Source organism: Myotis brandtii, unplaced genomic scaffold (genome assembly GCF_000412655.1).
Source record: "Myotis brandtii unplaced genomic scaffold, ASM41265v1 scaffold240, whole genome shotgun sequence".
NCBI lineage: Eukaryota > Metazoa > Chordata > Mammalia > Chiroptera > Vespertilionidae > Myotis > Myotis brandtii.
Window position 1 is genome coordinate 5,990,915 of NW_005359064.1, and position 26,558 is coordinate 6,017,472.

General features: G+C 52.6%; 1 protein-coding gene across 1 annotated transcript in view; it reads left to right on the top strand.

Moving 5' to 3' along the window:
- Positions 1-26,558, top strand: part of EEFSEC (eukaryotic elongation factor, selenocysteine-tRNA-specific) — a 251,577-nt gene that overhangs the window by 207,719 nt on the left and 17,300 nt on the right. The window contains exon 8 of the mRNA XM_005866956.2: positions 9,469-9,625. Within this exon, the coding sequence (XP_005867018.2) occupies positions 9,469-9,625 (157 nt within the window). The remainder of the gene's footprint in view (positions 1-9,468; positions 9,626-26,558) is intronic.

A 26,558-nucleotide genomic window follows, 5' to 3' on the forward strand; every position in this document is an offset into this window, starting at 1 on the left:
GCCACACCCCAGGAGGCCTTCCTCACCTCCCCATCCATCTGCCTCCCTCCCTGCCCTGGCATCTTGCACAGCTCCACCCCAATAATTTTCTACAAAACAAAGGTAGTCCTGCCAGCTCCTGCTCAAAAATCTCTTTTGGCTCACCTCACCACCAAGACAAAGACAATGCTCACACCTTAACACACCACGGCTGGCCTGCCACTAATTGTGAAGCTAGTGGCAAGCCAGCCGTGGGTGCTAGGGAGTGGCAGGCCGGGAAGGCAGGCAGGTGGGCCAAGTGGATGCTTCCTTGAGACCAGGACTGGAGGAGAGAAGAGGGCCAAGCATGGTGGTGTCTGCAGGCTACAGCTATGGGCAGCCCAGGAAGCTCAGGCTCCAGCCTGCAAGAGTCCCAGGGCCTGCTGGGTGGACCTCCTGAAGGTGTAGGACTTTGGGCAGTTCTCTTCCCCTCAGTTTCCTTAATAGAGGAATGGGGGCTTTGCCTCTATTTTTTGTGGGGTGGTATAAGAAAGGGAGATCAGTCCATGTAAGATGCTGTAACTGGCACAGGGTAGGCTTTTGTGGAGCAGAGGCATCCTCATTGCTGTTTACTCAGACTTGCCTCATGGCATACATGCCTGGGTCCCCAGCTGGGGTGGTGGCAAGAAGCTGGTACCCCCTCCCCCTGTGCTGGGATTGGGCCAGGCATGCTGGTCATTCTGGGTCTGGCACCCACTGGCGCCAGGTAGGAAGGCCTTAGGGCTGGGCCAGAGGAGCCTGTGGCATCCACCCAACCAAATGTAAATAGGCAAACACCACCAGGAGCACTGGCTGGCTTTGAAGTAGGAAGCAGTGCTGCCTCCCGGCTCCTGGCTTGCCCCCTGCATAGCTGATGGTTGTTAAACGTGCCTGGCTGGGGTTCGGGCCAGTCTGTGACTACCGCTGGTAAGCAGGGACTATACTTCCTGACCAGGGGCCATCTGGCAGGCTTGGCGGCCCAGGTGGGCAACTTCAGAACCCCATCCCCTGGAGGAAGCAGCACTTGGCCTGCGTGGCTGTCCCTTGTTCCCCCAGTCCCTGTCAGCAGACTGAAGGCTGTGTCAGCCCCCAGGCCACTGGAAAAGACAGGTGCCCCTGAAGCAGAGGCCTAGAAGGCGCCCTCCTTAAGGATAAGATCAGATGCCTGTCCTAGTGTTCTGGCCCCCGGCCCAAATCCTCAGCCTCTCTCACAGATATCGGCATCGATAGCTGAGAGTCTTGCTAGGCTGCTGAAGGGCCTGTTAGCCTGCCTTGAAAATTGCTTTTTTGTTTGCATACAGACACAGAGTTGAGGTAGATTGACATGGTAGAAAGAGCTGGTTCTAGAGACCAATGCACTGAGCGCCTAGGCGCTGGCTTGACCTGACTGTGGACAAGTCTCCCCCCTCCCCCTACTCCTGCCTCAGAACCTGCTTCTTTTTTAAAAATATTTTAATTGATTAGAGAGAGAGGGAGAGGGGAAGAGAGAGGATAACATCAATTGGCTGCCTCCCATATGCACCCCAATACCATATGTTTGCCCCGGGCACCGAACCAGCAACCTTTTGGTACATGGGATGATACTCAACCAATTGAGCCACACCAGCCAGGGCAGAACCTGTTCCTTCTTTAAAGGACCTGTGGTAGGGAGTAGATAAGACCATATATGCAAAGGGCCAAGCATAGAGCCTGGTATACTAGTATAGTTAAGTGCTCAGTAAAATGTCAGTTAGTTTCCTTTCTTCTCCATGAAAAAGCAGCTGCCTTTGGGAGCCATTCCTTGGTACCTCCTGATCAGCAACTGACAGGAACTTTACCTGCATGGGTGCCTGGGTGATGGAAAACAGAAAGAAGGAGGGATTCAATGCGGATAAGAGGTTGTAAGGGAGGAGGGAGCTAGCAGTCAGGGCTTGTCACCAATGGGCAGAGCTGGCTAGTCTTGAGAGCTGGTTATGGGGAGTGTGGGGCAGATTCCTCCCTGGGTGGGTGCCCTCTGTGACGTGCAGATCCTGGCCCACCTCTGGAACTCAGTTGACAAAATGAGATGAATTGAAGGCTAATTTCCTTGTCTGGGCTAACCCTAAGGGGTTGCAATGCGGCTGGTCCTCACTGACAGCATACTTTCATTCAGAAATCTCATTTCTTCCTCACAACAATCTTGGAGGTGGCTATGTTTGCTCTTGTTTCACAGGAGAGAACACTGAGGCTCATAGGAGCGACTTGGCTTGCCATGGCCCTGCACTGGGAGGAGGGAAATGCCAGTCTTGGTGAAATATTTCCTATGCTAAACAAGAATGGATGATACAAGAGTGTCATCATTATCCCAGGGACTCTTGGCAAAGTTGTCAATTCTGGTGGCCTTCAAGTGCCCTGGAGAATTAACGCCCTATTTGTAGGGAGCCTCTGAGAAGACTTTGATTGGAAGGCAGGGGATTGGGTTCTGAGGGGAGATCTGAGGGCAGGACCTGGCAGGTAGTCTGTGCTGAGTATGTATTAGCATCCTTGCTTTTCTTCAGCAGGTTTGATGTCTCTATATCTTGTGCTTTCTGAGTGTATTAGAAGATCCCCTGTACCAAATGGCGCTTCACTTGAGCTTTTCCCATTTTGACATTGTGCCAGTCTTTTCTCTGGGTGGTCATCCTGCTACCAAGTCTTAGGTGTTCTAGTCCACATCAATACCCCTAACCCCAACACCAACTTTTTTCAGAGGAAGAAACTGAGGTTCAGAGAAGTCCCTTGCCCAAGATTGTAGCGCTGGAAGAGGCAGAGGCAGGACTCAAGCCTTCCTAGCTCCTTTTCTCTCTTTAGTCCTCCTCACAGCAGACCTGGCACAGAGCTCCATCTCACCGCCTGCTGACCCTCTTTCCTTGGTGCCACTTCTCCAATTTTAATTAGAATACCGGCTTCAGAACTTGGGCAGTTCCCAAGCCTCATCATGGGAGCCGGGCTCTGAGAGAGACACACACATGTAATGACATAATTACTTGCACAGGCAGCCAAGTCCCCACTCAAAAGCTGGGGACAGTGGGGACTCACCTGGCATGTAAGCGAGGACCTGGCTTCATGTGCAGCCAGTGACTGCTCCAATGACTGCAAGCTAATAAATGAAGCAAATTATTCATGCAAACAGTGAAAGTCCCTTCTTAGAGTTATTGTAACTGTGCTGGCCCCATTTCAGCATTGTTTCCTAGGAGCAAGTCCTACCGAGCAAATCCCACATGCATCGCCTTTGGTTTGATGTTACAGTGATTGATTTCAAGATGAAAAACCTCCAATTGTTCTCTGAGGGGTTTTCCTTATTGGATGTGCTGGTGTCTGATCTCTGAGGTCTCTCCTTCAGTGTGAAGAGTCTGTGACTTGGAGAGGAGTCCAACTATTGTACATGCGCATGCGTATACACATATTCTAGAGATGGATAGGGCTGAGGAAAGCCATTCCCCAGTCTTCTGCCTTTGACACCCAGGACAGATGACGATCCCTGGTCTTCCTGAAGCTCTCCAGAGATGTAGGCCTCACTGCCTGCAGCAGGAGGGGCTGTCGCCTCTCCTCCAACCAGACTTAATTCAATGAGCAGACATTTGATGAGTCCCCTCTTAGCACCCACCCCAACCCCAGTAATTTCTGGAAGGGGTTAGCTCAAAGATGCAGAAATGTGCTTAGGCCAGCTCCTACCTTTCAGGACACACACACACACACACACACACACACACACACTTCCAACAGGGCCACCCTGCACAGGCCAGCTGCGGCTGTACTGGGAGACCTATACACAGGCTTCGTCCTGGCTGCTCCAGCCACAGCCTTTGAATAGGGATACTGTGACTGGCAGGGTGCTGTGGAAGAGTGCTGTGTCAGCTAACAAGGTCTGCTCACGTCTGCGGGTCAGTGGCCAGTGGTGCTGGATGCATAGAACCCTACCTACGGCCCTGTGGTCCTGTATGGCACAACTGGGGGAGTCCTGGGGGATTGGGCAACAGAGGCTTCATGTGAAGCTGCAGCAACTCTCTTTCCCCACTTTGCAGACTGGAGCTGAGGCCCATACAAGTTAGGACACAGGCCAGAGTCCTCCAGGCCACCAGACTGGGGCTTTCAGCCCTGGCTCCAATCCACGACGCAAGCGGTAGCTCACCATGCTCTCTAGATCCCCCTCTCTGCTGTGAAACCTTACTAGTAAAATCTGGTTGGATGCAGCACTCCAGGCTGCTCTTAGCTCCTTTTGTCGTTCCTCACACCTGGCCCCATCCTCATAACCTTTGCCCTGAGTGTTCTCTTGACTGTAGTGTGCCACATTTTCCCAAGTTCAGAGGCCTGTACTAGAACTGGTTACTTGGAATTCACCAGCACCACAGAGGGGGACAGCTCACCTTCTCTCCAACCTCATTTTGTGGGTGAGGAAACTGGAGGCCTGGGGAATCAGTTGCCTTTCATGAGTTCTGTGTCTGGCCTGCAGCGCTCCACAGCAGTGCGTCTGGGCTGGCATATCTTCCTTTGAAGGTAAGGGGCTTGGGCCTACCACAGTTCCTGCTCCTGTGGACACGCTCCATCCGTCCTCCCTCCCTGTCTCCTTCCCTGTAGATAGCCTATGGGGGCTGGGTCCCTGCACTTGGAGATCAGCTCCTCCAGGAACTTGGGGTTTCAGGAGTTGGGACTGGGGAGATGGGGCAGCCGTGCCTGGGCCAGACTTGCAGGCCATCTTGGGTTCAGCAGTTACGGCCTGGTTCCAGGGAGCCCAAGGGATGGAAAATGCCCTTGCTGGGCTCCTTCACTGCTGCCAAACCTCCGCCTCCTCTTGGCTCTTGTTCCCCTGGGACACCACAAGGCAGGAAAAGCTGGATATGTGACTTTGGGCAAATCCTTTCACCTTGCTGAGTCCCTGCAGGGCTTTTCTAAAGATTAATTAATGGTGTGGAGACACCTCTCCAAGAGCATGGCTGAGGACGACTGGTGGCTTCCACCTGCTGCAGGCCACGTGGGAGGGTGGGACAAGGGCTGGGAGTCTGCAAGAGGAGGGGTTTGCGGCTGGCTCCTAGAAGGATCCACTCTTCTAGGATGCTATAACATGACAGTGCGACTCTCAGTGGGCAGGCCATCCCAGAGTTCCTGAGACCAGGTTCCTGGTGGCGTGCTGAAGGCCAGCTTCCCCCCCTCACCACCCGACTTACAAATGGAAGCAAAGACACAGTGGGTAACGAGAGCACCCAGTCAGCGCTGTTGTGTCAGCGCTATTGTATCTTCTGGCTACATCATAATAAAGCAAGCAAGCAGGAGCTCCCTTTGAACCTGAAATCCTTTCTAAACTGCCACTCTACCACCAGTGAGACCATGAGGCCAGCCGCAAGAGGAGCCCCTCCGGCCTCCTCAGAGGGTCAGAAGAAGCCTATTCACTCCCAACCTTATCCCGGAGGCTTATAAAAATATTGTGGTAATGTAGGTCAGTGAACTGAATGGCATCGCACACCGGCGGGATTACAGGCCCTGCCCGCCCACCGGCCCACTCTGTCAGATGAGAATGTAAACAAGAAATGCTGAGAGCCCTCGCTTCCTGGCCCTAGACCTGTTTATGTAGCACTTAAACCAGCGTTGGGGGTCTTCACCGTCTGCCATGAAAGCCCTGAAGCTTTTTGAAGTTCCCCAGAAGTTAATAAAATTAGTCTGCCCTCATTGCAAGACCCTGGCTTGGGGAACAAGAGATCCTTTGCTGTCTCTGTGGCATTTAGCTTTTTAAGTTAATATTTTATAAGCAAAAGAAAGAAGGGGGCACCTGCCACTCCAGGGCTTTGGTCACTGGGAGGCCCAGTGCCAAGCCATTGAGAGAGACCAGTACTGGGTATGCAAGACAGCTAGGCCCAGACCATATCCTCCAACCGCATGTCCACTTAAGTCATTTACTTTTATCCCCAAAGAGCCAAGAGCCACCTTCTCCCCACCTCCATATCATGTGCTTATTTACTGGGACCTGCCACGGGACAGGGTGAGGGCTGTTTGGACAGAACTCCCAGTCTTTGGTGAGGGAGACTGACAGGCCAGCTGTCAGTGATGAGACAGAACTGCCAGACTCTCAGGACAGGAGGGGCCTGTTGTGGGGAAAGCTGCCCAAGCTGAACTGGGAAGAGCACGGGAGGGTAGGAGGGAGGGAAGTGTGATAAAGGAACATGAGGAAATTTGGGGCGTAATAGATATGTTCAGTAGTTTGATTGTGGTGATGGTTTCATGAGTTTATACATATATCCTAACTTACCAAATTGGATACCTTAAATATGTGCATACTGTTGTATATCAGTTGTCCTCAATGAAGCTGTTAAAAAAACGAGAGCCCACAGACACGAGCGAGTACTGCACACGCCCCAGCAACCATGGTGAGGTGTATATCCTGAACTTACTCCAGCACTGGGTGCACTCAGGGAGCATCCAGCGAGGGGACGCAGCATGAAGGAGCCATGTTTCTGCCTTCATGGCGTTGTGTCCTGGTTGGGAGCAGTGAAGAGTAACAGATAAAACTGTGGCCTATGTCAGGGAGCGCTCTGTGCTCTGAAGACAGAGACGGGCCAAGGGGTTGCAGAGGAACAAGGGGGTGGAGCAAGGGGTAGTGAGCCATGGCTTCCGGGACACTGCAGGCACAAAGTCCTTGACTAGGACCTTTGCTGGGCACTAGGAGCTGGCACAGAGATGGGCACCCTGTCTCTGCCAGTGCACGTCCACAGGCAATGGGACAAAGGGGGGTGTAAACCTTACCTCTCTTAGGGCATGCATGCATCCCTTGAGGCAGGAGCTTGGATTTGTTGTTAACTACATGCCGTGCATGTGGCAGACTCTCAGTGGAAGAAGGGCAGACGGTCCTGTGAATGTGGTGAGGACCTGCTGTCTGAGAGAACACCTGCCTGGGTGGCTTGTTTGGTTCCGACAGTGCCTTTAAAGGGCGGTTCTCTGTGTAGGGTGGAAGCTCCTCGTGCAAGCACTGTCCTCTTTCGTTTCCCAGCTAGCCTCGGCGTCGGAGCAGGTCTTGTGTCTCAGCCATATCTGTCTCAGTATAGTCAAGGCCAGTGGGACCAGGACATCCTGGCAGCACCACCTACCGCTTCTCCAGCTTGGCACGAGTCAGCGTGGTCTTGCTCTGCTTTGCAGGGGCCCTGCAGACTTGGGTTTGCATTTCTGCTGTGCCACTGCCTTGGGTGGCCGCAGCCCACTCAGGTCTTGTTCTGACTTCAGCTCTGCCTGCTCTGAAGTAGGAATGAAAACCCTTGTAGACAAAGGTGCTCAAGGGGCCCCCTAATCTCTCAGTGAGCAAGGCTAAGGGACTCTGGGTGTGGAGGGGGGTGGCTGAGGAGCTCTGAAGATTGAGGGGCTCTGAGGGGCTAAGGGGCTCTAAGAGTTGAGGGACTCTGGGGCACTCCTTTTCTCTTTAGCAGCAGAGGCTGAGCTGGGGACAGGAGACGGCAATGAGCCCTTTGGTCATGGGAAATGGGGAATGGCTAGTCCAGAGCCATTCATTGGTTCTGGATACCTACTGCACCTGGCTGGATTGCTGAATGTGAATAGGTGGTCTTCTCATGGGACTGGGGTCCTGGGAGCTAGGAAGTTCGGGAAAGCACTTGGGGCTGGTGACATCTGTTCATCTTGACTCTGCTGTCCTGCAGGTCTGAGGAACCATCCGCATTCAGTTCACCCAGCAGCCTTGCTGGACGCCTGCTGTAGTGGGAACAGCATCACCCACAGTCAGGGCAGAGCCGGGAGGAAGGGCAGAGCCCACAGCAGCCCCAGCCTGCAAGGCTTGCTCTGCTGAAGCCAAGTCCAGAAGAATGAGGGGGAGTTCATGTGTGGGAATGAGATTTGTGAATTATAAAGGCTGTGCAAGTGGAAATGATTATTCTTATCATTATTTGTATCCGATTCATCCATCACCCTGGAGAGGAGGAATGCGAGTACCTTTTATCTGGTGCTATGAATCAAATAGAATAGGATATGTTTTTCCAAAAGGTTTTTAGGGTAAATGGGACAGTTTCTCCTTTTCAAAACAATCTATCTGGGGCCTTTGGATGAATCTTGGGCAGAAATGAGATGTTTCTGAGACTGAGGACAGTCCAGCCCTCAGGGGTCCCCAGGAGTTCCCTAAGGGAGCCCGGTGGAGGCAGTAGGTCCCGCCACTGGCAACACCTCTGGCACTGCTGCCCGTGCCAGTGCCTGCTCAGACCAGAATGTCCCCAGAAAGAACCCAGGCCCATGCCTGGGGCCTGGACAACAGAAGGAACTCCCCAATTTCTCCCGTGGCCCTTGTGCAGGACCTAGTGCAACTGAGTCCAGGTGGAGCATAGGCCCTGCTCCAAAGAGCAGCAGATCTCAGGAAGAAATTGTGTCAGCCCTGCTGCGGTCATCTGGGGGAGGGGCTGGTCTTTAACATGCATGCATGCACACACTCACATCCCTTCTCTTTACACAGAGGCCCAGCAGCTTTCTGCACAGGCCCCGGAGATGAGCTGGGCAGGACAGGGAGGCCATCTGGTGGGGGTCTCCTGACTATGCCATCTTCCCCAAAGGGAAATCTAAGCTTCGAGAGACCTCAGGAAGGACAGAGTAACACTTCAGTTTTTCCCTTGGGGAGAAGGTTCAAGATGAATATAGCTTGTGATGAAATCAAGGCTGCACCTAGCTGACTTCCATACACATGTAGGTTCCTCCTCTCAGCCCAGGCCTCCACCAAAAGGCGAAGGGGTGCAAGCTCTACAGCATAGGGCCTGGCACAAACACTAGGGAGCTGAGGGAAATCGGACTTCTGCTGAGATAGAGACAGGAGGGTGTCACAGAGGAGGGGGCAGTGGAACTGTGGAGTAGATGTAGGCCAGGCCAGAAAGGGGGCTCTGGGCAGAAATGTGTGTGTGCATGTAGCAGGATGGGGCGGTAGAGAGCAGGTTCTCAGAGATTCTTCATGGGAGTGGGAGCCAGGAAGAGAGTGAGGAGGGTTCAGGCTCAGGGGTGGACATCATCCTCTCAGCCTGCCTATCCAGGAAAGCTTTCATAGGGAGAGTACCATTTGCTATCATTTGACTAGTGCTGGGGCCAGGTGGGGCATGGTAGCCACACAGAGGCAGGTGTAGGCGGAGCAGCTTTACATTCTCAGCTATCTCTGCCCTAGGAGCTCTGTGACCTTGGACAGATGGCCTCACTCTGCTGTGCCTCAGTTTCCATATCTATAAAGTGGAGAAAGTGCCTCCCTCATGTTGCTGCCCTGGGGCTAAGCGCTAAGCGTATTTGTGCACATGAAGCCTTCACAGCCACCTGGCACACAGCCTTGGCTCTGTAGGTGTCGGTGGTGGTGGGTGGTGATGATGACAAGGGGGCCGGTCATCGTAATGGTTCCAGTGCCTTCCATTATCTGTAAGGTGAACTGATTACCTGGGAGGGTGTGGCGGGCCTTGGCCTTGGCCTTCACCAGCACACACTGATGCTTTCTCTCTCCGGGGTTGGGTGTGGGAACAGGTAATAGATGACTACAGTGTGATCGGCCGCTCCCTGTTCAAAAAGGAGACCAACATCCAGCTCTTTGTGGGGCTCAAGGTACACCTGTCCACTGGGGAGCTGGGCATCATTGACAGCTCCTTTGGCCAGAGTGGCAAGTTTAAGATCAACATCCCTGGTGAGTATGGTTATTTCCTCTTGCTCTCGGGGGTGGGCAGGCCATGGAGAAATAGCAGCAACCGTGCCCTGACAGTGCCTGGGCCTGCTGTGCTGCCGTGCAGAGCTCAGTCCACCATGGCCTCTGGTCCCACATTTGTGGCTGGAAAGCCAGTTTGGATCCTGGAGGAGCCTGGTGTGGAGTTTGCATCGGGTTTGAGCGGGGGTCAAGGTCTGAATATGAGTTCTCGCTTCACTGTGACCATTGGGGTGACCTTGGATATGTCACTCATGCGCTCTGCCCACACCCATTTTCCTGACATCCTACTGTGTACCAGACATAGAGCTGTGGTCACAGGAGGGGACAGGTGTGAACACACTGAGTGAAGATAGACTGGGGTAAAAAAAAAAATCGGGAGGATTGGCGAGTGTGCTGCCTGGACAGGGCAGTCAGGAAAAGCCTCTCTGAAGAGGTCACGGTGGAGTGGAGTCCTGACTGAAGAGAGGAGGGAGCCACACAAATCCCCAGGGAAGAACATACTGCAGACAGGGAGGGAGACCAGTGAGAAGGTCCTGAGGGGTGGGTGCTAGGCAGGAGTGGCCTGAGCATGGAGATGTGTGGGTAGCTTTTTTAGTAAAATCTCCAGGTAGGGTAGTACCCTGGCCCCAGCTAGCAAGTAGCACTCCCAGGGCCCTGGCATCTCACCAGGTAAAGCCAGCACTTCCACTCTCCCTAAGGCCTGACTGGAGTCCTGCCTCCGAATCTTCCTGAAGTCCAGAGGCCATGTGCACTTGCCCTCTCCTGAGGGAGGGAGTGGTCAGCAGAGGCCTGCTTCCCGGCACGCTTGGCTGTGCTGTCGGTGCCCTGAGGCCCTGCCAAGGTGGGGCTGAGCCTCATCACCCTAAGGAGAGACTCCCTCAGGGCAAGTGAGGCAACACACGCTTGGGAACCTCCAGCCCTGACCCAGCTTCAAGTGCCTGCCCTGCCCAATCCAGTGCTCAGCTGCTCGGGTCCTCAGCCAAATTGGGTGCCCAGTGCCCTGCTCCAGGCTCCAGGGAACATGCACAGGGCGTGAGCCAGGCAGTGTCCAGGCCTTAGGCCCAGGCCCTGGGCCAGTACCTGTGGAGCTCTCTGGGAAGAAGGGTGCAGGTGCTGGGAGCAGAGCTGCCTGAGGGAGGGCTGCACCACAGCACTGCCCCTTCCCCAGGCTGCTCAGGCCTCTGCTGGTGCAGACAGAGGGGAGGGCACGTCTGTTTGCTTCTTTGGGGGTGGATGGGATCGTGCTGACCTTCCCCTCAGCTCCCTTTCGTCTAGCCCAAGGCAAACTCCGAGTTGGGGGTGTTCCCAGAATAGGCCAGACGCAGGAGGAGGCTTGTTTGGGGGCCCTGGGTGCTGGGTGGGAGTGGAGGGAGGGGAGACATGGTGACGCTGCTTCAGTCAACTGGAGTTCACATTCCTTTGTTAGATCAGTGTTGTCTATTTAATAGGTCTGCTTCCTGTTTGTGGCTTTTAAGCTTTTTATTAAATATAACTGGTCAGATTCCTTCAGCCCATCCACCCCCACTGCCCACCCCCACCTCCTGCTTGTCTTTTCCTGCCGATTCCTCCCATAAAGAATTACTTTTAACCATTTTTAAGTGCCTTAATTGTGAAAGACTCTTCAGGAAACCCAAGCCATCCAGTGCCAGGTGGAGGAGGACAGCATTGCTGGCTGCACGTTGGGAATGCCGGGTGGAGAAGCCTGGGGTTGTGCTGCTGCACAGTTTAAGGCTCCCTGGAGCAGGAAGCAGCTCAAGGGCTGTCTCAGCCCTTGGGTCGTGGATGCAGCTGGTTCAAACGCAGCTTACCAGCCTCCCTGCTGGCTCTGTAGGGTGACCCCGCTGGGGAATGCAGACTGGAGAGCCCTCTGGGTGTCCTCCCCTCTGCCCCTGACCTCAAGGCCAGATGCTGACAGGGCCAAGCAGGTGTTGAAGAGGCCAGGTGCTAGGCAATAGTGAGTGGTGGGGACTGTGGGGACCTGGAGAACTACTTGGATCCAGCCAACTCCTGTTATATGAAATATAAGCCCAGGGATAGAATTTTACCTGATTTAACTTTTATGTAAAATTTCCTGATTAAAAACTAAAGTTGTCTGAACCAAACAAAACATGCCTTTGGCTGGGTTTGGCCTGTAGTGACTTGTGACTCCTGAATTTCAGGAAGGACACTTGGACCTCATATTCAGAAGTGGAAGCTGATATGTAAGATGCAAACAGTGTTTTATGGCACTGTAGATGCAGGCCTAAGAGACAGGGTCCTGACACTTAGGCCCATTGCTTCCCCAGAAGACACTCTTGGAAATAAGAGTGGCTTAAAGGATGGCTCATTCTGTCACCCAAGGAGCCTTCCCAGAAAGTCTTAGGGGACCTCAAGGTTGAAAAGCCCCACATTTATATAACTGCTCCCTTCAAAGTTGCCTCCGTGAGGCTGGGAGGCCCTGTGAGATGAGTTAGGAGCCCTCTGGGTCACATTGCAGGTGGAGAGAATAGTCGGAGGACTTTGCCAGGTGGAGGTGAGGTTCCTCCAGACCAGCCTGACTCCTGCCGTGTCATCCCATCTCTGCTTCCTGAGTGCTGCTTCGGTGCCGGGTGCTTTATGTCAGAGCTGGGTCTTGTTATCTGCATCTCAAGGTGGGGCCTGGGGAGCAGAGGGGAGGCACCTTGCCCAGGGTCTTTCTGGGTGTGCAGCATCTGCCTCCCCAGTTGGCCCTTAGAGAGCCGTCAGGCTTCAGGGGGCTTGGCACCATGGGGCACACACATGGTGGGAGATGCCCCCCTGCTGAGTGGTTGATAAAGCACAGTGGCCTGGGCTTCTGTAGCTCACCTGGCCAGCGCTGTCCTGCTGCTCCCACCCTCCATTCTGTGTCAGTGCCTCAGGCACCAGCTCCCACTATGAGAGGCAGCCTGGATGGTAGGCTGGACAGCAGCCCCTGCCAGCCCTGCACATCCACTGTGCAGGGGAAAGAACTTCTTTGACGACATCCAACCAGAGAAGGGCAGAGTGAGAGGATGAATGGACTTGTCACTATGAATCCCTGCTTATTGACTCTAGGAGTGAAGGCAAACATATGCATGCACTTTCATCTTCTGAAACAGTCTCCTAACCCTAAAATGACCCAGTAGGCTGTTCTGTGTGCCTTGATAGGATGCAGCAAGCTTTTTGAGGAGCCCAGATTTGTGGCAGGGGATCCATCTCACACAAGGTGCTCCAGAACCTGCCAGTTTGGAGAGGGTTGTGTGTGGTCTACTTTAGCACTCCGGTGGGGATGGCCCACAGTGCACACACAGCTTACAGCCTTGTCACTGGAAAACTCTAGGCCCCAAGTACCACTGGTGTGATGGGCACCACTGCCTCTCATCGGTAACCACATAAGTCACAGCAAATGAATCTAACCAGGTCACAGAACTGCGGGCAGACACTCACCTTAGAAAAGCCAGAGCAGCAGTGATTGAGACCCACAGCCATTGGCAGCCACAGCTATAGCCTCATCATATCCATGGGCCCCCCCCACCCCACTTGCTGAGAGTCCACTTATGTGCCAGGAACTTGTGTGGCACTGCCAGATTCTCAATCAAAACCTGACATGGATCCTGCTCATTTTCATTTAGGGTCATCAAATTTTGGTGATCTTTAATAATCTTTTAATAATTGCTAATCACAACTTAATGGACTCTAGGCAGATGAGGGAAAGAGAAATCTATAGAATTGTACTTGTAGTAAAAACCCAGAAGGAACTTCTGTTTCCTGCTCTTCAGAAGGAGCCAACACTGAGGAGCCATGGCAACAGTCAGAGAAGGGCTCTAGGAAGCTCCCAGAAAGGCTGGCTGTTACTTATACCTCAGCACTTGGAGTAAGTATCCCCATTTCACAGAGGAGGAAACCATGGCTTGGAGGATAAGCAGTGACTTGCCCATGTTCCATACTAGTAAGCATTAGAGCTGGAATTTGAACCTGAAACATCTGCCTGAGACTTCCCTCAGCCTTGGTTTCTCCCACACAAGGGCAGGTGGTAAGCTCTGTCCCTTGGGCTGTGTATGAGAAGAGGTGCCAAGAGAGCTGCTGGGCAGGCCCTTGAGCAGAAGGTCTGTGAGGTCGCTGTTGATGGGACAGGAGGCTGCCGCGTGGCCCCTGGGAGCGTGGCTGGACATCAGGAGAGCCACCACCTGTTCACCTCTGCAGGGTGTTCTGAGGAGGATCCCTAGGCCTCCTGGCTGCAACTTCTGCCCCAGGGTCAGGGCTCTAGGGCTCAGTGTACCATCCCGGTCATGGTTTGCCAAGCCAAAAGGGGTGGCTCCCCTGGAATAGGAAATGTTGCCTGCACAATGAATTAATGGAGTTCACTGGAACAGACTGGAATGGACAAATGGATGAACCTAGGCCTATGTGGGCCAAAAAGCCTGGTGCTTGGTGGGTGTGCTGTGGGCCTCCCCAGAACTTCATCCCACTCAGGCAGGCACCAGGGTCATTGGCCTTCCTCAGCACAGCTGTCTCCTGATTACAGTTCTTTAGAACAAGACTCTAGTCCTTTAAAGTTGTGTTTAAAGGGCACCAGTCCATCCAACTTAGCAAACTCCAGGCTCAAGACTGGGAATGCCAAAATGATTCTGACAGTGTTCTGCCCCAAGGCACCTCCCTGTGGGAGACGAAGTCACAGACCAGCAATTCGCAGTCAGCACAGTGGGTGTCCATAGGGGCACAGGGTCAAGAATGAGGTGGGGACAGTGACCACTTTGAGGAAGAGTCAGGGCAGACTTCCCAGAGGAGGTGCTGTTCAAGCAGGGATTGGAAAGGAAGAGGAGAAGAAGGCGTGTGGAGAAGGCTGGAATTAGAGATGTGATGTTCTCTAGAACAGTGGTCGCCAACTGATGGTCCATGGACCACTGGTGGTCCGTGAGGTCCGAAAGGTTGGTGACCGTTGGTTTAAGGAAACCTTTGGAGCAGCAGTCGCCAACCGGTGGTCCGTGGACCACTGGTGGTCCATGAGTCCGAAAGGTTGGCGACCGCTGGTCTAGACACATGTGGCCAGTGGGAAAGGCCATGGGATGGGGAGTGCAGGTCCAGGCCCCTGTTGCCTGCGCTGAGATCCATTTCTTGCACCTAAACCATGGATGTGGGAATTCTCACTTTGCCTTTTCCTGGGGCCCCATTTCTCCCTCTGCTGCCCAAACCATTCTTCAAGCCCAAACCAGACCCCTCCTCTGTGGAGGTGTGCCTGGCACTCCTCTCTGGCCCACAGCGTTGCCAAGGAGGCCTGGGCTGGGAAGGCAGGGAGGGCCTCTGTTTACTCCACTTGTCCCATTCTGCAGGTGAAGAAACTGAGGCCCCTTGCTCATGGCTGCCCAACTAGTAATTACCCAGAGTCTCTTTCTGCCTCTTTATCCCCAGGAGCACCGCACAGTGGCCACCAGAAGTGAGGGGCACCGAGGTGCTGCCAGGTGGTTCTTCTGTCAGAGCCCTTCCAGCCTTTTACGGTTCTCAGGTTCAGGCAGACCACTTCACAGCCCTTGCACCAAAACAGGGGGTAGACAGTATCACCTTTGTGTCCCAGACTCACAGGGGCAGCCCGGGCCTCCATGCACCTGGCTTTCATCAGCTGTTTATTGGGCCCTTGATGTGCCAGGGGAAATGGAGTCCGGGCCAGGGAGGGAGGTCCTGGATGCTGGCTGTGCAGAGAGAATCCTGGGCACTGCATTAGCCTCAGCGCTCAGCAGGGCAGCACCACCCCTACTGCATCACTGGCTCTCAGTGCCTGGCATTGGTTAGGAGGGTGGGCAGGCTAGGCCAGGACTGCAGGGGGCATTGGCCCAGTTCCTTGGAGGGTCTCCTGGCTCAGCACAGGGACTGGCCTCCAGAGTCAGGTGCCAGGCCCTTCACTGCCACAGGCCATTTCCCACTCCGAGCTGTAGCCCCTCAGTGCTAACATGGGATGAATAATTCTGATTTCCAGAGAGGAAGTTAGGCTGAGATCACATAATCCCTGCCTGCAGTCTCTGACCCAGGACAGGGGCTCCAAAAATGGTGGCTGGGTCATGCATTGTTTTTGCTCACCAGACATCCATCCTCACCTGGGGTAGCATGTGTCCACTGAGGTTTCTCCTGAGGCCTCTCTCCTTGGCTTGTAGATGGCCATCTTCTCCCTGTGTCCTCAGCTGGCCCTCCGTGTGTGTGTGTGTGTGTGTGTGTGTGTGTGTGTGTGTGTGTGTGTGTCTTTATCTCCTCTTCTTATAGTGACCACATTTCACCTAATTACCTCTTGAAAGGCTCTGTCTCCAAATACAGCCACATCTGAGGTACAGGAGGTTAGGACTTCAACATGGAATTGAGGGGAGACACAATTCAGCCCCTAGCAGTTGGGAAGACAGGCGGTAAGCAGACCACCTGCCTACAAGATTTGTGTTTTGGCAAACCACATCAAGCTGTGCAGCAATGTGAGGTGCCAGGAGAGTTTATAGCAGAACCCAGGCATTGGTCTTGCACTGGGCGCTGGAGGGCGAGTCGGACACTCAGAGGTGAGGGAGTGTCCCAGGAAGAGGAGGAGTCTGAGCAGAGCTCTGAGGCAGAAAAGATCAGCACCCGTCAGGGACAGCCGGGCCCAGGGAGCCCGCAGATCCGGGGGCTTTGGACTGTCAGGGGCTACCACGTGGGGCCTGGTGGGCCAAGGGAAGATGTTTGGCTCTCTAAGTGCAGAGAGAAGCTGTTGGAGGGCCTGTAACAGGCTGCTCTACAAAGATGCCCTGATCTGCCTGCTGTGTGCTGGCACCTGAAAGGGCAAAGACCCCTCCAGGCAGGGGGCTGGCTCGGGCCACCCCGTCCTAATGGGCAGCTACCACTCACTTCCATTGTGGGTGTTTGGGGCAGCAAGATGGTGACAGTGTGATCAGATCTCCAGTTTTTCAAGAGAGACTAGGAAACTGGATTTTTACATGAAATCTTCCAGTTCTCAAATGTGGGCCGCTGTGCCTGGCCTGCTGGTGCCAGGTCCTTGACGTGCCGCCTCCTCCTGTTGCTGCAGCCCTCTTCCTTTTGCTCTGAAGGGCACACCAAGGCTCTGAGGAGCAGATGACTGGTCCAGTGGACCCAGAGGCCCCAGTGGGAAGTGGGTCTCTCTCATGGGCATCATTCAGCTTCTGGAAAACCCAGCAAAGAGAATTAAGACTCATCTTGGTGCCGTAGTGAGGGCCCGCAGGAGCCCTGAGGTTGTGGTTGTTGTTGTGTTCCCATAAACAGGCCCTGGGCATGTTCCCTCCAGGGTTTGACATAAAACTGATTTTCTTTAAAATGTATTCTCTGCACCCACCCACCCAGTCACAACTGTAGACTCTGTTTGGAGAGGATTCTTGGGCAGCCTGTCCTCAGGATTTCATCGTCATTCTTAGCCGGCTGCAAATTGACTTTTATTGAAAGATGTTGGCAGGGCTGGGGTTGTGCTGCTTGGCATTTTCTGGGAGGTTGAAAGCAGGGTACCTTCAAAGAACAAGAGCTTCGGAGTCAGCCAGACCTGCGGTGGAATCCTGGGTAGAATTTTAACCTTTGTGAGCCTTGGTTTCCTCATCTGTAAGATGAGTTATTTTGAGGGTTTTTCCTTCCAACTTTTTGAAAAACTTCAGTGGTACAGAAAAGTTGAAAGAATAGTTTATTGAACCTAGATTTCACATTGTTAATATCTTTATCACATTTGCTTTCTGTGTATGTGCTGAACTATTTAAATGTTAGCTGTGGAACTCAGTTACATCTGCATACTTCAGCATGTGCCCCCTAAGGTTTAGGGCATTCTCTTCTATGATCACCATATGATTATCATTTGAGAAATTTAACATTGACATGATATGACCCAAGGTACAGTCCATTTTTATTTCCCCAATTGTCCCTGCATTTGGTTGTCATGTCTCTTAGTTTCATGATGCTGACATCTTTGGACTCTAGGTGGGTTGTTTTCCAGACATGCTCTTGGGGTCTGTCTGGTGTTTCTTCGTGACTAGGTTCTGGTGTGCATATGTAGAAGGAACCCCACAGAGGCAATCTTGTGTCTTTAGTGCATCACTTGTGATGCATGCTATGTCCATTTGCCCATCGTGGGTCATGTAAGTTTGATCACTGGTTAAGGTGATTGTTAGGGGAGTCAATGAGTTAACCTTTGTGAGCCTTGGTTTCCCAAAGATAGCTGGTGTGAAGGGAGTGCAGGGCAGCTGTGCCCATGCATGAGGCAGGTGTGCCCACATGTGAGGCCTCTGTGGCCTACTTGGGGGAGGGCACTGTGAGGTTCCTTTGCAACTCATGGTTAAGGCCCTGGTCTGGCAGCAGGGAAGTAGAGCTGGCTCTATGGGCCTCAGTTCAGGGGTGTCCACCCCCTCCCCAAAGCTGCATGGGGCTAAGCCAGGGTCTGGACGGAAGAGCTACTATTTCCCAAAATCTTCAGAGTCCTCTCTATCCCTTTATCTGTCTCCTTGCCAACCCCCCTCGCCCTTGCTCAAGTCAGACCTGAACACACAGATAATTAATTGGTGCCCGCCCCTCCCCAGGGGGGCACAGTCTGTTGGAGATGACTACAGAAAGTAACCAACACCATGGTAGCACGCTATGGGCCATGTGGACAGGGAGGATGCAAGACCACTCCCTTCCAGAGTGGAGTAGGGCACAGTAAGGCTTGAGCTGGCCTTGAAGGTGAGGGGTTTTCCCAGGTAAAGGAAGGGAAGAAAGGCATTCAGGACAGGGAAAACGGTCTCTAACACAGAGGCTAGAAAGAGGGCGGCATATTTATTGCTTACTATAATATGTATGACATTGTTCTAAATGTTCTTTATGTTACTAACTTAGTTTGGTGTGTTTAAAATGGTGGTTTTGGAACTTTTTTTAAAGCAGTGGAACTTTTTCTTCTAAATAAAGCTTACATGGAATCAACCACAGTTGAGCCCCTAGGGATCCTCCTACTGTTCATCTTCAATTCCAGGCCTCGGGCCTGAGGCCCTGAACCCCCATGCTTGGCATCTGGCCTTTGTCGGGTCAGTTCATCAGCCTCAGCCCCACCGACATTTGGGGCTGGGTCATTCCTTGTGCACTGTGGGTTGGCCTCTGCTCTCTGGGTGCCAGTAACACACCCCCAGACCCCCTTTCTAATTGTGACCACAAAAGACTTCTCTGGATGTTTCCCTGGAAGGCTGAATGGCCGCAGTTGAGAACCACCAGTGTAAGCAGAGGGGGAGGCTGCAGAGCCTGTATGCAGGGAGGGGCCTAGTCAGAAAGCTCTACCTGGCAGCTGATAGGAGGTGGTGAAACTGAGGCCCCGAGGCTGGGGCAGTGGGCGCTGGAGAGCAGGCCTGGGTGGGCTGCGGTGAGGAAGGGCTTCTCAAAGAGCCTCTACGTCAGGCCTCCTCTGGGTGCCACATGGCCAGCAAGGCAGGTCCCAGGGAGGCCTCGGGTTACTCCAGCGCTGCCCTGAGACAGGCGATGCACAGCACTGTGTCTGCTTCATCCCTGAGGCCTCGTGTCCTGGGATGATCTCCTGGCACTGGGGTGGTAGGAGGACCCCAATATCTGACCCAGCAGCCTTAGGGGTGCGAGAGGCTTTTTGCAGCCTGATGTGTGCTAGGAGCACAGCACCATTACCTGGATTCTTACAAGCTGAGTGAAACGTCTTTGGGAAATATTTCTCTTTGTTTATAAATCTCCTAAGCTTTTAACTTTTCTACCAGTTTGTGATTTTAGGGAAAATTTGTATTTTTCATATAATTTATGCTGCCTAAATAAAGTCATCAGAGCAAACTGAGTATTTGTTTTAATGTTTCAGGCAGTAGTGACACTTTTGTGATTGGCTAAGTACTCTCTCCAGAAAGCCTTGATGTATAACCACTGACCAGCAGTCTTAAATATCTGAAAGAAAGTTCCAGAAACCAGAGCCACCCCACATCCTCTTGCGGAACGATGTTGGCTTGGGCAGTTCTGCCAGCTCTTGTGTCTTAATACCTACTGCCCTGGACTGAAGCTAGTCATGTACCCCCAAACCTCAAGGCCACCAAAGACATGTGCGAGGAACAAGAACCTCACGTGCATCAGTTTTCCCGCACTAGAGAATTCACCTTATTAACAGAAACATGTCACGTGTTCATAGAGCCTTGTCGTTATAGTTATTAACAAGGGGTAGGATGGCTGGCCAAGGAAAATCTCTCCCCAGCCAAATGCTGGAACACAGGAGAGCCTGAAGCAGGAGGGCAAGGTCAAGCACGGACTGCTTCAGCCCTTGCTGCTGGCCAGTGTTCAGCCCTTGCTGCGTGCCAGACTCTCCTCAATGCCGTCCCTAAATTACATTATGTAGTTCTCCCACAGCCCTCAGAGCTGGGAACTGTCCACATGTTACTCGTAAATCACTTGCTCAGGTCTTACCCTCTGCCTGTAGGGCCACACTGCATAGCAGCCCTCCTAGAGAGACTGCGGTTGGGAGGAGACAAGTTATCCACACAGGCACCTAAAATTGTGCCTGGTGCGGTCAGTGCTCACTCAGGGTTTGCTGCTGCTGCTTTAGGTTCTGCTCCATCCACCTTTGAGTCTCCCCTGTGCTTCTTCCCTGTTGGGGTACACTGCAGAAGATGAGGTGAGGCAGTGATCATCACAGCAGTAACACTGGTCACTGCACCCATAGGAGCCATTCTAGAACCACCCAAGGCAGAGGATTTTGTAACCAGTGCCTCACATGGTCTCCACTGTACAGATGTCTCAGTGAGACCCTGCACAGGTCATATAGCTCGGCAGTGGAGGGGGATACAGGTTTGGACCCCAGCAGAGTGTAGAAGTCCAAGATACCTGGAGCCAGGCAGGACAGGCTGGTAGAGAGAACCTGGCATTCCAATGGGGAGGTCAGTGCTCACCCAGGGTTTGCTGCTGCTGCTGCTCTAGGTAGGCTCTGGGCTCACTTCACTCTTGCCCTCCCCCTCCCACGGGGCCTTCTCACCAGGCCACAGACCCTGCTGAGTTTAGATGGCACTTGGTGAGCTGTGGGTGGCCATTGTCTTGCTCAGGCAGCTCCTGTCCGTGGCTCACAGGGGGCCTGGCCCTTTGCTGAGTGTGCTGCTGCTGCCTGCTACTGAGTTAGGGACCAGGGCTTCTGTGGCCTGATGTTTGTTTACTTAGGGCTCAACAGTCTGAGTTGCTGCCTGCACAGCCCCAGGGAGCTCTCGTGTAGAGCGGTCTGTCTGACTCCCGGCTGCTCATTCGGCGGCCTATCTGTGGGGTCAGTCACTTCTGGATGGAGGTAGGGAACGAGAAAGACCCGTGTGTCACGTGTTTATCTTAACCCACTTCTCACTCATTATAAAAGTTGCATGGTTACATTAGAGAGAAAGCTTACAAATCTGGGGGCGGGGGAGCCACCCACAGGCTCCCCACTTCTGTGACACTACCGTGGACTCCTCCCAGGACTTCTTCAGGTGTCACTTTGTGCGGGCAGAAAGAGCTCAGGGTCAGGAGTCAGAGTTTACCTCTGCCCTGTTCCCTAGCAGCTGTGACCCCTGGAGCAGCCACGCTGCCTCTCTGGGCTTCAGTGTGGTCTGTAGGAGGGGACCAGTGCTCGCTCCTCATGAGGTGGCTGAGAGAACAGCAGCTTGGAGCATGTGCAAAGGGCCTGGCTCAAAGCCTGGCGCAGAGAAGACATTTAGTCAGTGGCAGCATTGTTCATGTGAGTCTCTGAGACGTGGCACACTGCACACTCAGCTTATGCTGCGTCTTCCCTTAGTCACCTGACTCACACTGGCCCTTCTCTAGGGTCACGGAGCTCACGAAGTCATCTTTGAACTTTCGCATGCCTTTCTCATGCATCAGGCTTTGAATTTGAACCATTCCGTCAGTAGGTACTTCCTCACTCTCACATAGATGCCTGTAGTTTCACTAGCAGATGGGGGAGGGGTGATGCTCAGGGAGAGCCCACCCCACTGCTTGACAGTAGTAGGGGCTCAATAAATACATAATGACAAAAGTTGGTCAAAACCAGGTGAATTTTTCAGTGTTTGTGACTCAGTGATCAGTGTTAGAAATAAATGTATGGAAAACAATGATATAGTTATTAGTGTGTGCCATGTACTATTCTGTATTTTGCATGTACTAATATCATTTCATTTTCACAACAAATCTGACAGAAGATGCCATCATAATTAGAGTTACTGAAATTGCCATTTTACAACTGAGGAAACAGAAGCACAGAGAGGCAAAGGAACATGCCCAAAGTCACACAGCTGTTGAGTTCCAGCATGGAGATTGGAACCCAGGCTGTATGACTGCAGCCCTTGTTCTTACCCCTCTGCTCCCCACTCTGACAGTTTACCCTCTTGTCCATCTGCTCTATGTGGCCTGAGCTTAGGGCCCAACAACTGGAAATTCCAGAAGTTCCTTTTGGCTTGACCCCACTGCTGGGGTTGTTATGGTAATGCCCTGGATCTCAGTTTTCCTGTATGAAGGAGGGGAGCCTTTCTTGCCTTCAGGGTTGAGATGGGTAAGTGAGAAAATGTATATAAAGTGCCTGGCTTCTTGTAAACGTTCAGTAAGTGTGAGTTTCTTTCTTTTTCTGTGCATGGAGGTTGTAGGCTGTCACTTGGGAATGAAGCATAGGATGAGACCAGAAGTTCATGTCTGTGTGTCTCTGGGGACCGGTAAATGTCCTAACTCTCAGATAACCCTTGCCAGCACCTGACTGCGAACACATACGTCTGCCAGTCCTCATAGCTCCTGCTTTACTAGGCCCTGGCCTATAAACCCCCTTACTGCGGGCACAGACCCACTTGTCGTGGGGGCTGCCATGACCATCCCCTCTTGTCCAGAGCAGAGTTTGGCTCATTAGTTATATTTAGCTTCTTCCCATTCAGCCACCCACCTGCCTACCCTTCCACTCCTGCACTCTGTCCCTCTGTCCCCCATGCTACTCTTCAGCCCTGTACGGGCCCATGGCAGCTGTCCTTCCTTCTGCTGCCTGTGCTGGATCCTCTGGGCTCTGCACAGATGCCACCTCTGCCCTTGCCTGTCTCCTGCAGGGCCATGTGTGAGCATGCCCCTGTGATGCTCCGGACCACCACCCTGCACTGAGCCAGGTGGGATTGAAGAATAGACTACTGAAGCCTTAACTCCGTGGCTGCCCCTAGCCAGGCTCTCCCACGGATGGCCTTCCCAGCTGCAAACTTAGTGAGAAAGAGTCTCTCTCCTAGTAGTCCCACCAAAGTACTGGAGCTCCATACCCATCCCAAAACAGTGCCAGGGCTGGGTGCATGCACCAGACAGCTGAGGTCATGGCTGCTCCTGGCTCCAAAGGTGGACCCTGCTTCTACCTCTGCACCCCAAGGAAAGCCAGGGGCTGTTGCAAGAAGTAGCAGAAGTGAAGTGACAGATGTTTGCTACTAGCAGATGTGCCAAGTGGTTGTGCCAGGGTGTTCTCACTGCTGGAATGGCCTTCCATTCACCCCTGGCTTCCGCTCAGCCTCAGTGTAGTGCGCGGTACCTTCTGCAGGACCCCCTTAGCATCCTGGGCCCGCCTCTTTTCCTGCAACCTCTGGATTGCTGTGGCCTCTCACCTGTCTCCCTAGGAGCCTCCCCCAGAGGTGAGCCTTTCTAGGCTGAGGGTCCTGGCTGATCTCCCTGTGTCATAGGGCCCCTCGTAGGAAGCCCCATGGTGCACACATGGTGGGCTAGGAAGGAGCCCTGTCCCTTCAGCTGTACAACCTTCCCTTTTCCGGATCACAGTGCTCGATCTAGTGGCAAGGATTAGGTCGTTCATTCTCATCAGCCCTAGCCCACTCATGTGTGAAGGCAAAGCATTAAGGATGTCAGGATTTTCCAGTGGCCTGCTCAGGTCTCAGAAGTCTCAGCAGAGTGGGCATAGCCATGGTTCTCGGGAAATGGGAGAGAAGTCCCCTGAGAACCTGTGGCAGGAACAGGTGATTGTTCTGGACCCAAGGATTTGGTGGGACCCTCACCCTGCTGACTGACACATGTTTGCTGTCACTTGGGGAAAGAAGGCTTCTTTCTGTCCCAGCAGGGGCACCTTCCCACACAGGGGTCAAGGCCTGACGCCAGGCATCTCCTTCCAAATGACATGTTTTATGTGGTTTGAAAAAATCACAAACTTTCTTTATAACCAAAAGTAATATAATCTCATTCAATGAAATTTGCATGTTACAGAAAAATACAATGTCTCCTCTAATCCCATCATTAATATTTTTCCTTTTCTTCTTCTTTTCTCTTCATGGGTTTCTTTTTATGTAGCCTAGAGGTTATGGTATATACAATTTTGTGTTTGATTCTTTTCAATTACTATAATTATACAACTTTTTTTCTCCTTTTCTATGTTACACTGTAGTCTTCAGGGAAGATTGAATGGTGTAGTGTTGAGAGCTTGGCTCTGGCCTCAAACAGAGCTTGGTTCAAACCCCAGTCCACTACTTACCAGATTGATAACCTTGAGTGAGTGACTGGACCCCTCCAGGCCTTAGTTCCTCATCTGGAGATAAGAGTGTGCCCTGCCTGGGGGCTGTGAGACCTACAAGTGCAGTGAGATGTGAAAGCACCTACACTAGCACAGTTCCCAGCACACAGCTGGTGCACAGCAAACCTGAGCTGTGTCAGTTGTCCCCCAAGGCTGAACCACAGCACCTTTTGCTTAGGTGTTTCTAGCTTCTCTCTATCATAAATAGCATTGCTGGGAACATCTTTGTGTATCAACCTTATCTAAATATTATCAGAAGTTGAGTTCTTATTTTTAAAAAGAAAATACTCTAAACATTTAAAAAGTTCAACTTCTTGAAAGCTCCTGGGAAAGTGATTTCCAAAAGTATCACATCATTTTGTACTCCCATCAGCACTGTCTGAAGGCATCTATTTTTCCACCGTGTCACTGGCATAGGCTGACCCTCTGCTATTTATTCTGGCTAAGTTGATGCGTGGAAAGTGGCATCTTGATATTTTTATTTGCATTTCTTTGGTAACTAGTGATGTCAACCATTTTGCCATATTCAGGTTTCTTTAAAGAGAATTAAAAGAAGCAGGTATAGTAGAGGAGGGTGTAGTTTACAGCCAGGCGTATTTATGGATGCCTGCCGGAATTCCCCACCCGGGCTCCCAGCCTGGGGTCTGAGTCCCTCTTGGATTCTGAACTTCGAATACCCCTGCTGTAAACTTCGTGTCCCCCAGCCCTGTGCAAGTAGGAAGACCTGCAAAGATGGCCGTTTGTCCACCTCAGATTCACAGCTCTAGTCCCAAGGCATCAAGACCCTCTCTCTTCCACCCAATGCAAATCCCTCTACACATGGCCCTGTGGTAAGTCCTGAACCCAGAGCCCAGACTCAGGACCTGTCCTCAGCCACTCAGTCCCCAGGCAGCATGGCTATGTCACAAGTAGGCAGCTCCATCACCCACCACTGGCCAGGGCTGTGGAGAAGGTCTGTCTGAGACACTGCAGGAGAAAACTAAGAATTGGGGGGCTTCTTAGAGCCTGAAGGATGAATCACCCTTTGCTAGACTCAAGGACCACCTGTGAGCCTTCTAAGGACAGGGGGCTCACAGTTCTGTGCACCCCTACATCCCAAGGGCCTGGCACCATCCAAGGAAGGCAGGCAGGTTGGCACACCTAGCTACCTGGAGGCACAGAGTGAAGCAAGGGGACTTGGTGTGAAGCTGGGAGATGGCCTGGCTGGGGCTCACTACCAGGTACTGGGGAACCACTGAGGGTGTTTGGTCAGAGGAGGCCAGGATCTGAAGTGTGTTTGAGGAGGATGCTGGTACTGGTGGTCTAGAGGGGCTGGCAGATTGCCCCCGGGAACCCCTGGGAATGCCCAGTGAGTACAGGAGAGCCGGCACAGGGGCAGAAGCCTCCGGTCGCCCTCTCTCTGTTCCCCCAAACACCAGGCCAGCTGCTGCCCAACTGCAGGCTGGCCCTTCTCCAACAGCTGACTTCTACCACAAGCTGGCTGTCCCTGGACCAAGAGGACTGAAGCTGGCTTTATCAGGATAGCCCCAGTGACCCCAAGGCAAGGTTGGACTCTCCCCAGGCAGCCCTGGGCATTCCACTGGGCTCTGTCCCACACAGCACGCCAGCCGGCCAAGGAGACTAGAAAACAGATTTGGGAGAAAAGAGTTTAAAAGAGGTGAGGGGTGAAAGTTGAGGTTTCAGAAAATCCCAATAAAAATTAAAACAAGCCATCCGTCTTTCTCACTGGCATGTTACCCTGACAGTGGCCTTTGTGGATCTTGCCCCAATGTCTATGGGGAAGGCGACTGAAACCTAATCCAGCAGCCAGCTAGCTGCTGCCAAACCCTGACCCTGCAAGGCTGCCCCGCTTTCTGGGAGGGACCACCCCTGACAAGGCCAGCCTCTCCCGGAAGCCACCCTGACAGAGGAGGACCTTTCAGCAAGGGCAGAGAGCAGTTTGGGCTGTATTTTTCCGTAACAAATGACCAAACTCCTCCCCCTTTGGCTATTGAAGCATTTCAAAGCAATTGTAAAAATTATATGAACCCCATCGAAGAACTGTTACAACAATGTTTATACCCAGTGTTTGAAACAAAGACAATGATATTATAAATAATTGCAGATGATGAAGCTAGGCAAGAAAAAATAACATCATCAAAAGAATTTTACAAGACGGACCGTTCACAAAGATGGATGGAGTAACACAATACATTAGAAATATCTGCAATTAACATAAACACAGAGCAGTGGACAGAAACCATCTGCCCACCAGCCTACCCTGGGCATGGTCCCATGTCATCCATACAGAGTGGTGCCAGGGGCTTCTCACTGTGGCCCAGGTGACAATGTGGCCCCTAGGAAGAGGCTGGCTGGAGGTATGTGCCCTGGCAGCCAACCTAGCCCCGTGGACTGAGACCTATTTACAAGTAAGTTCATGAACAAAAGGGACGCTGAGGACTGAGGAAGTATCTTTGGGGT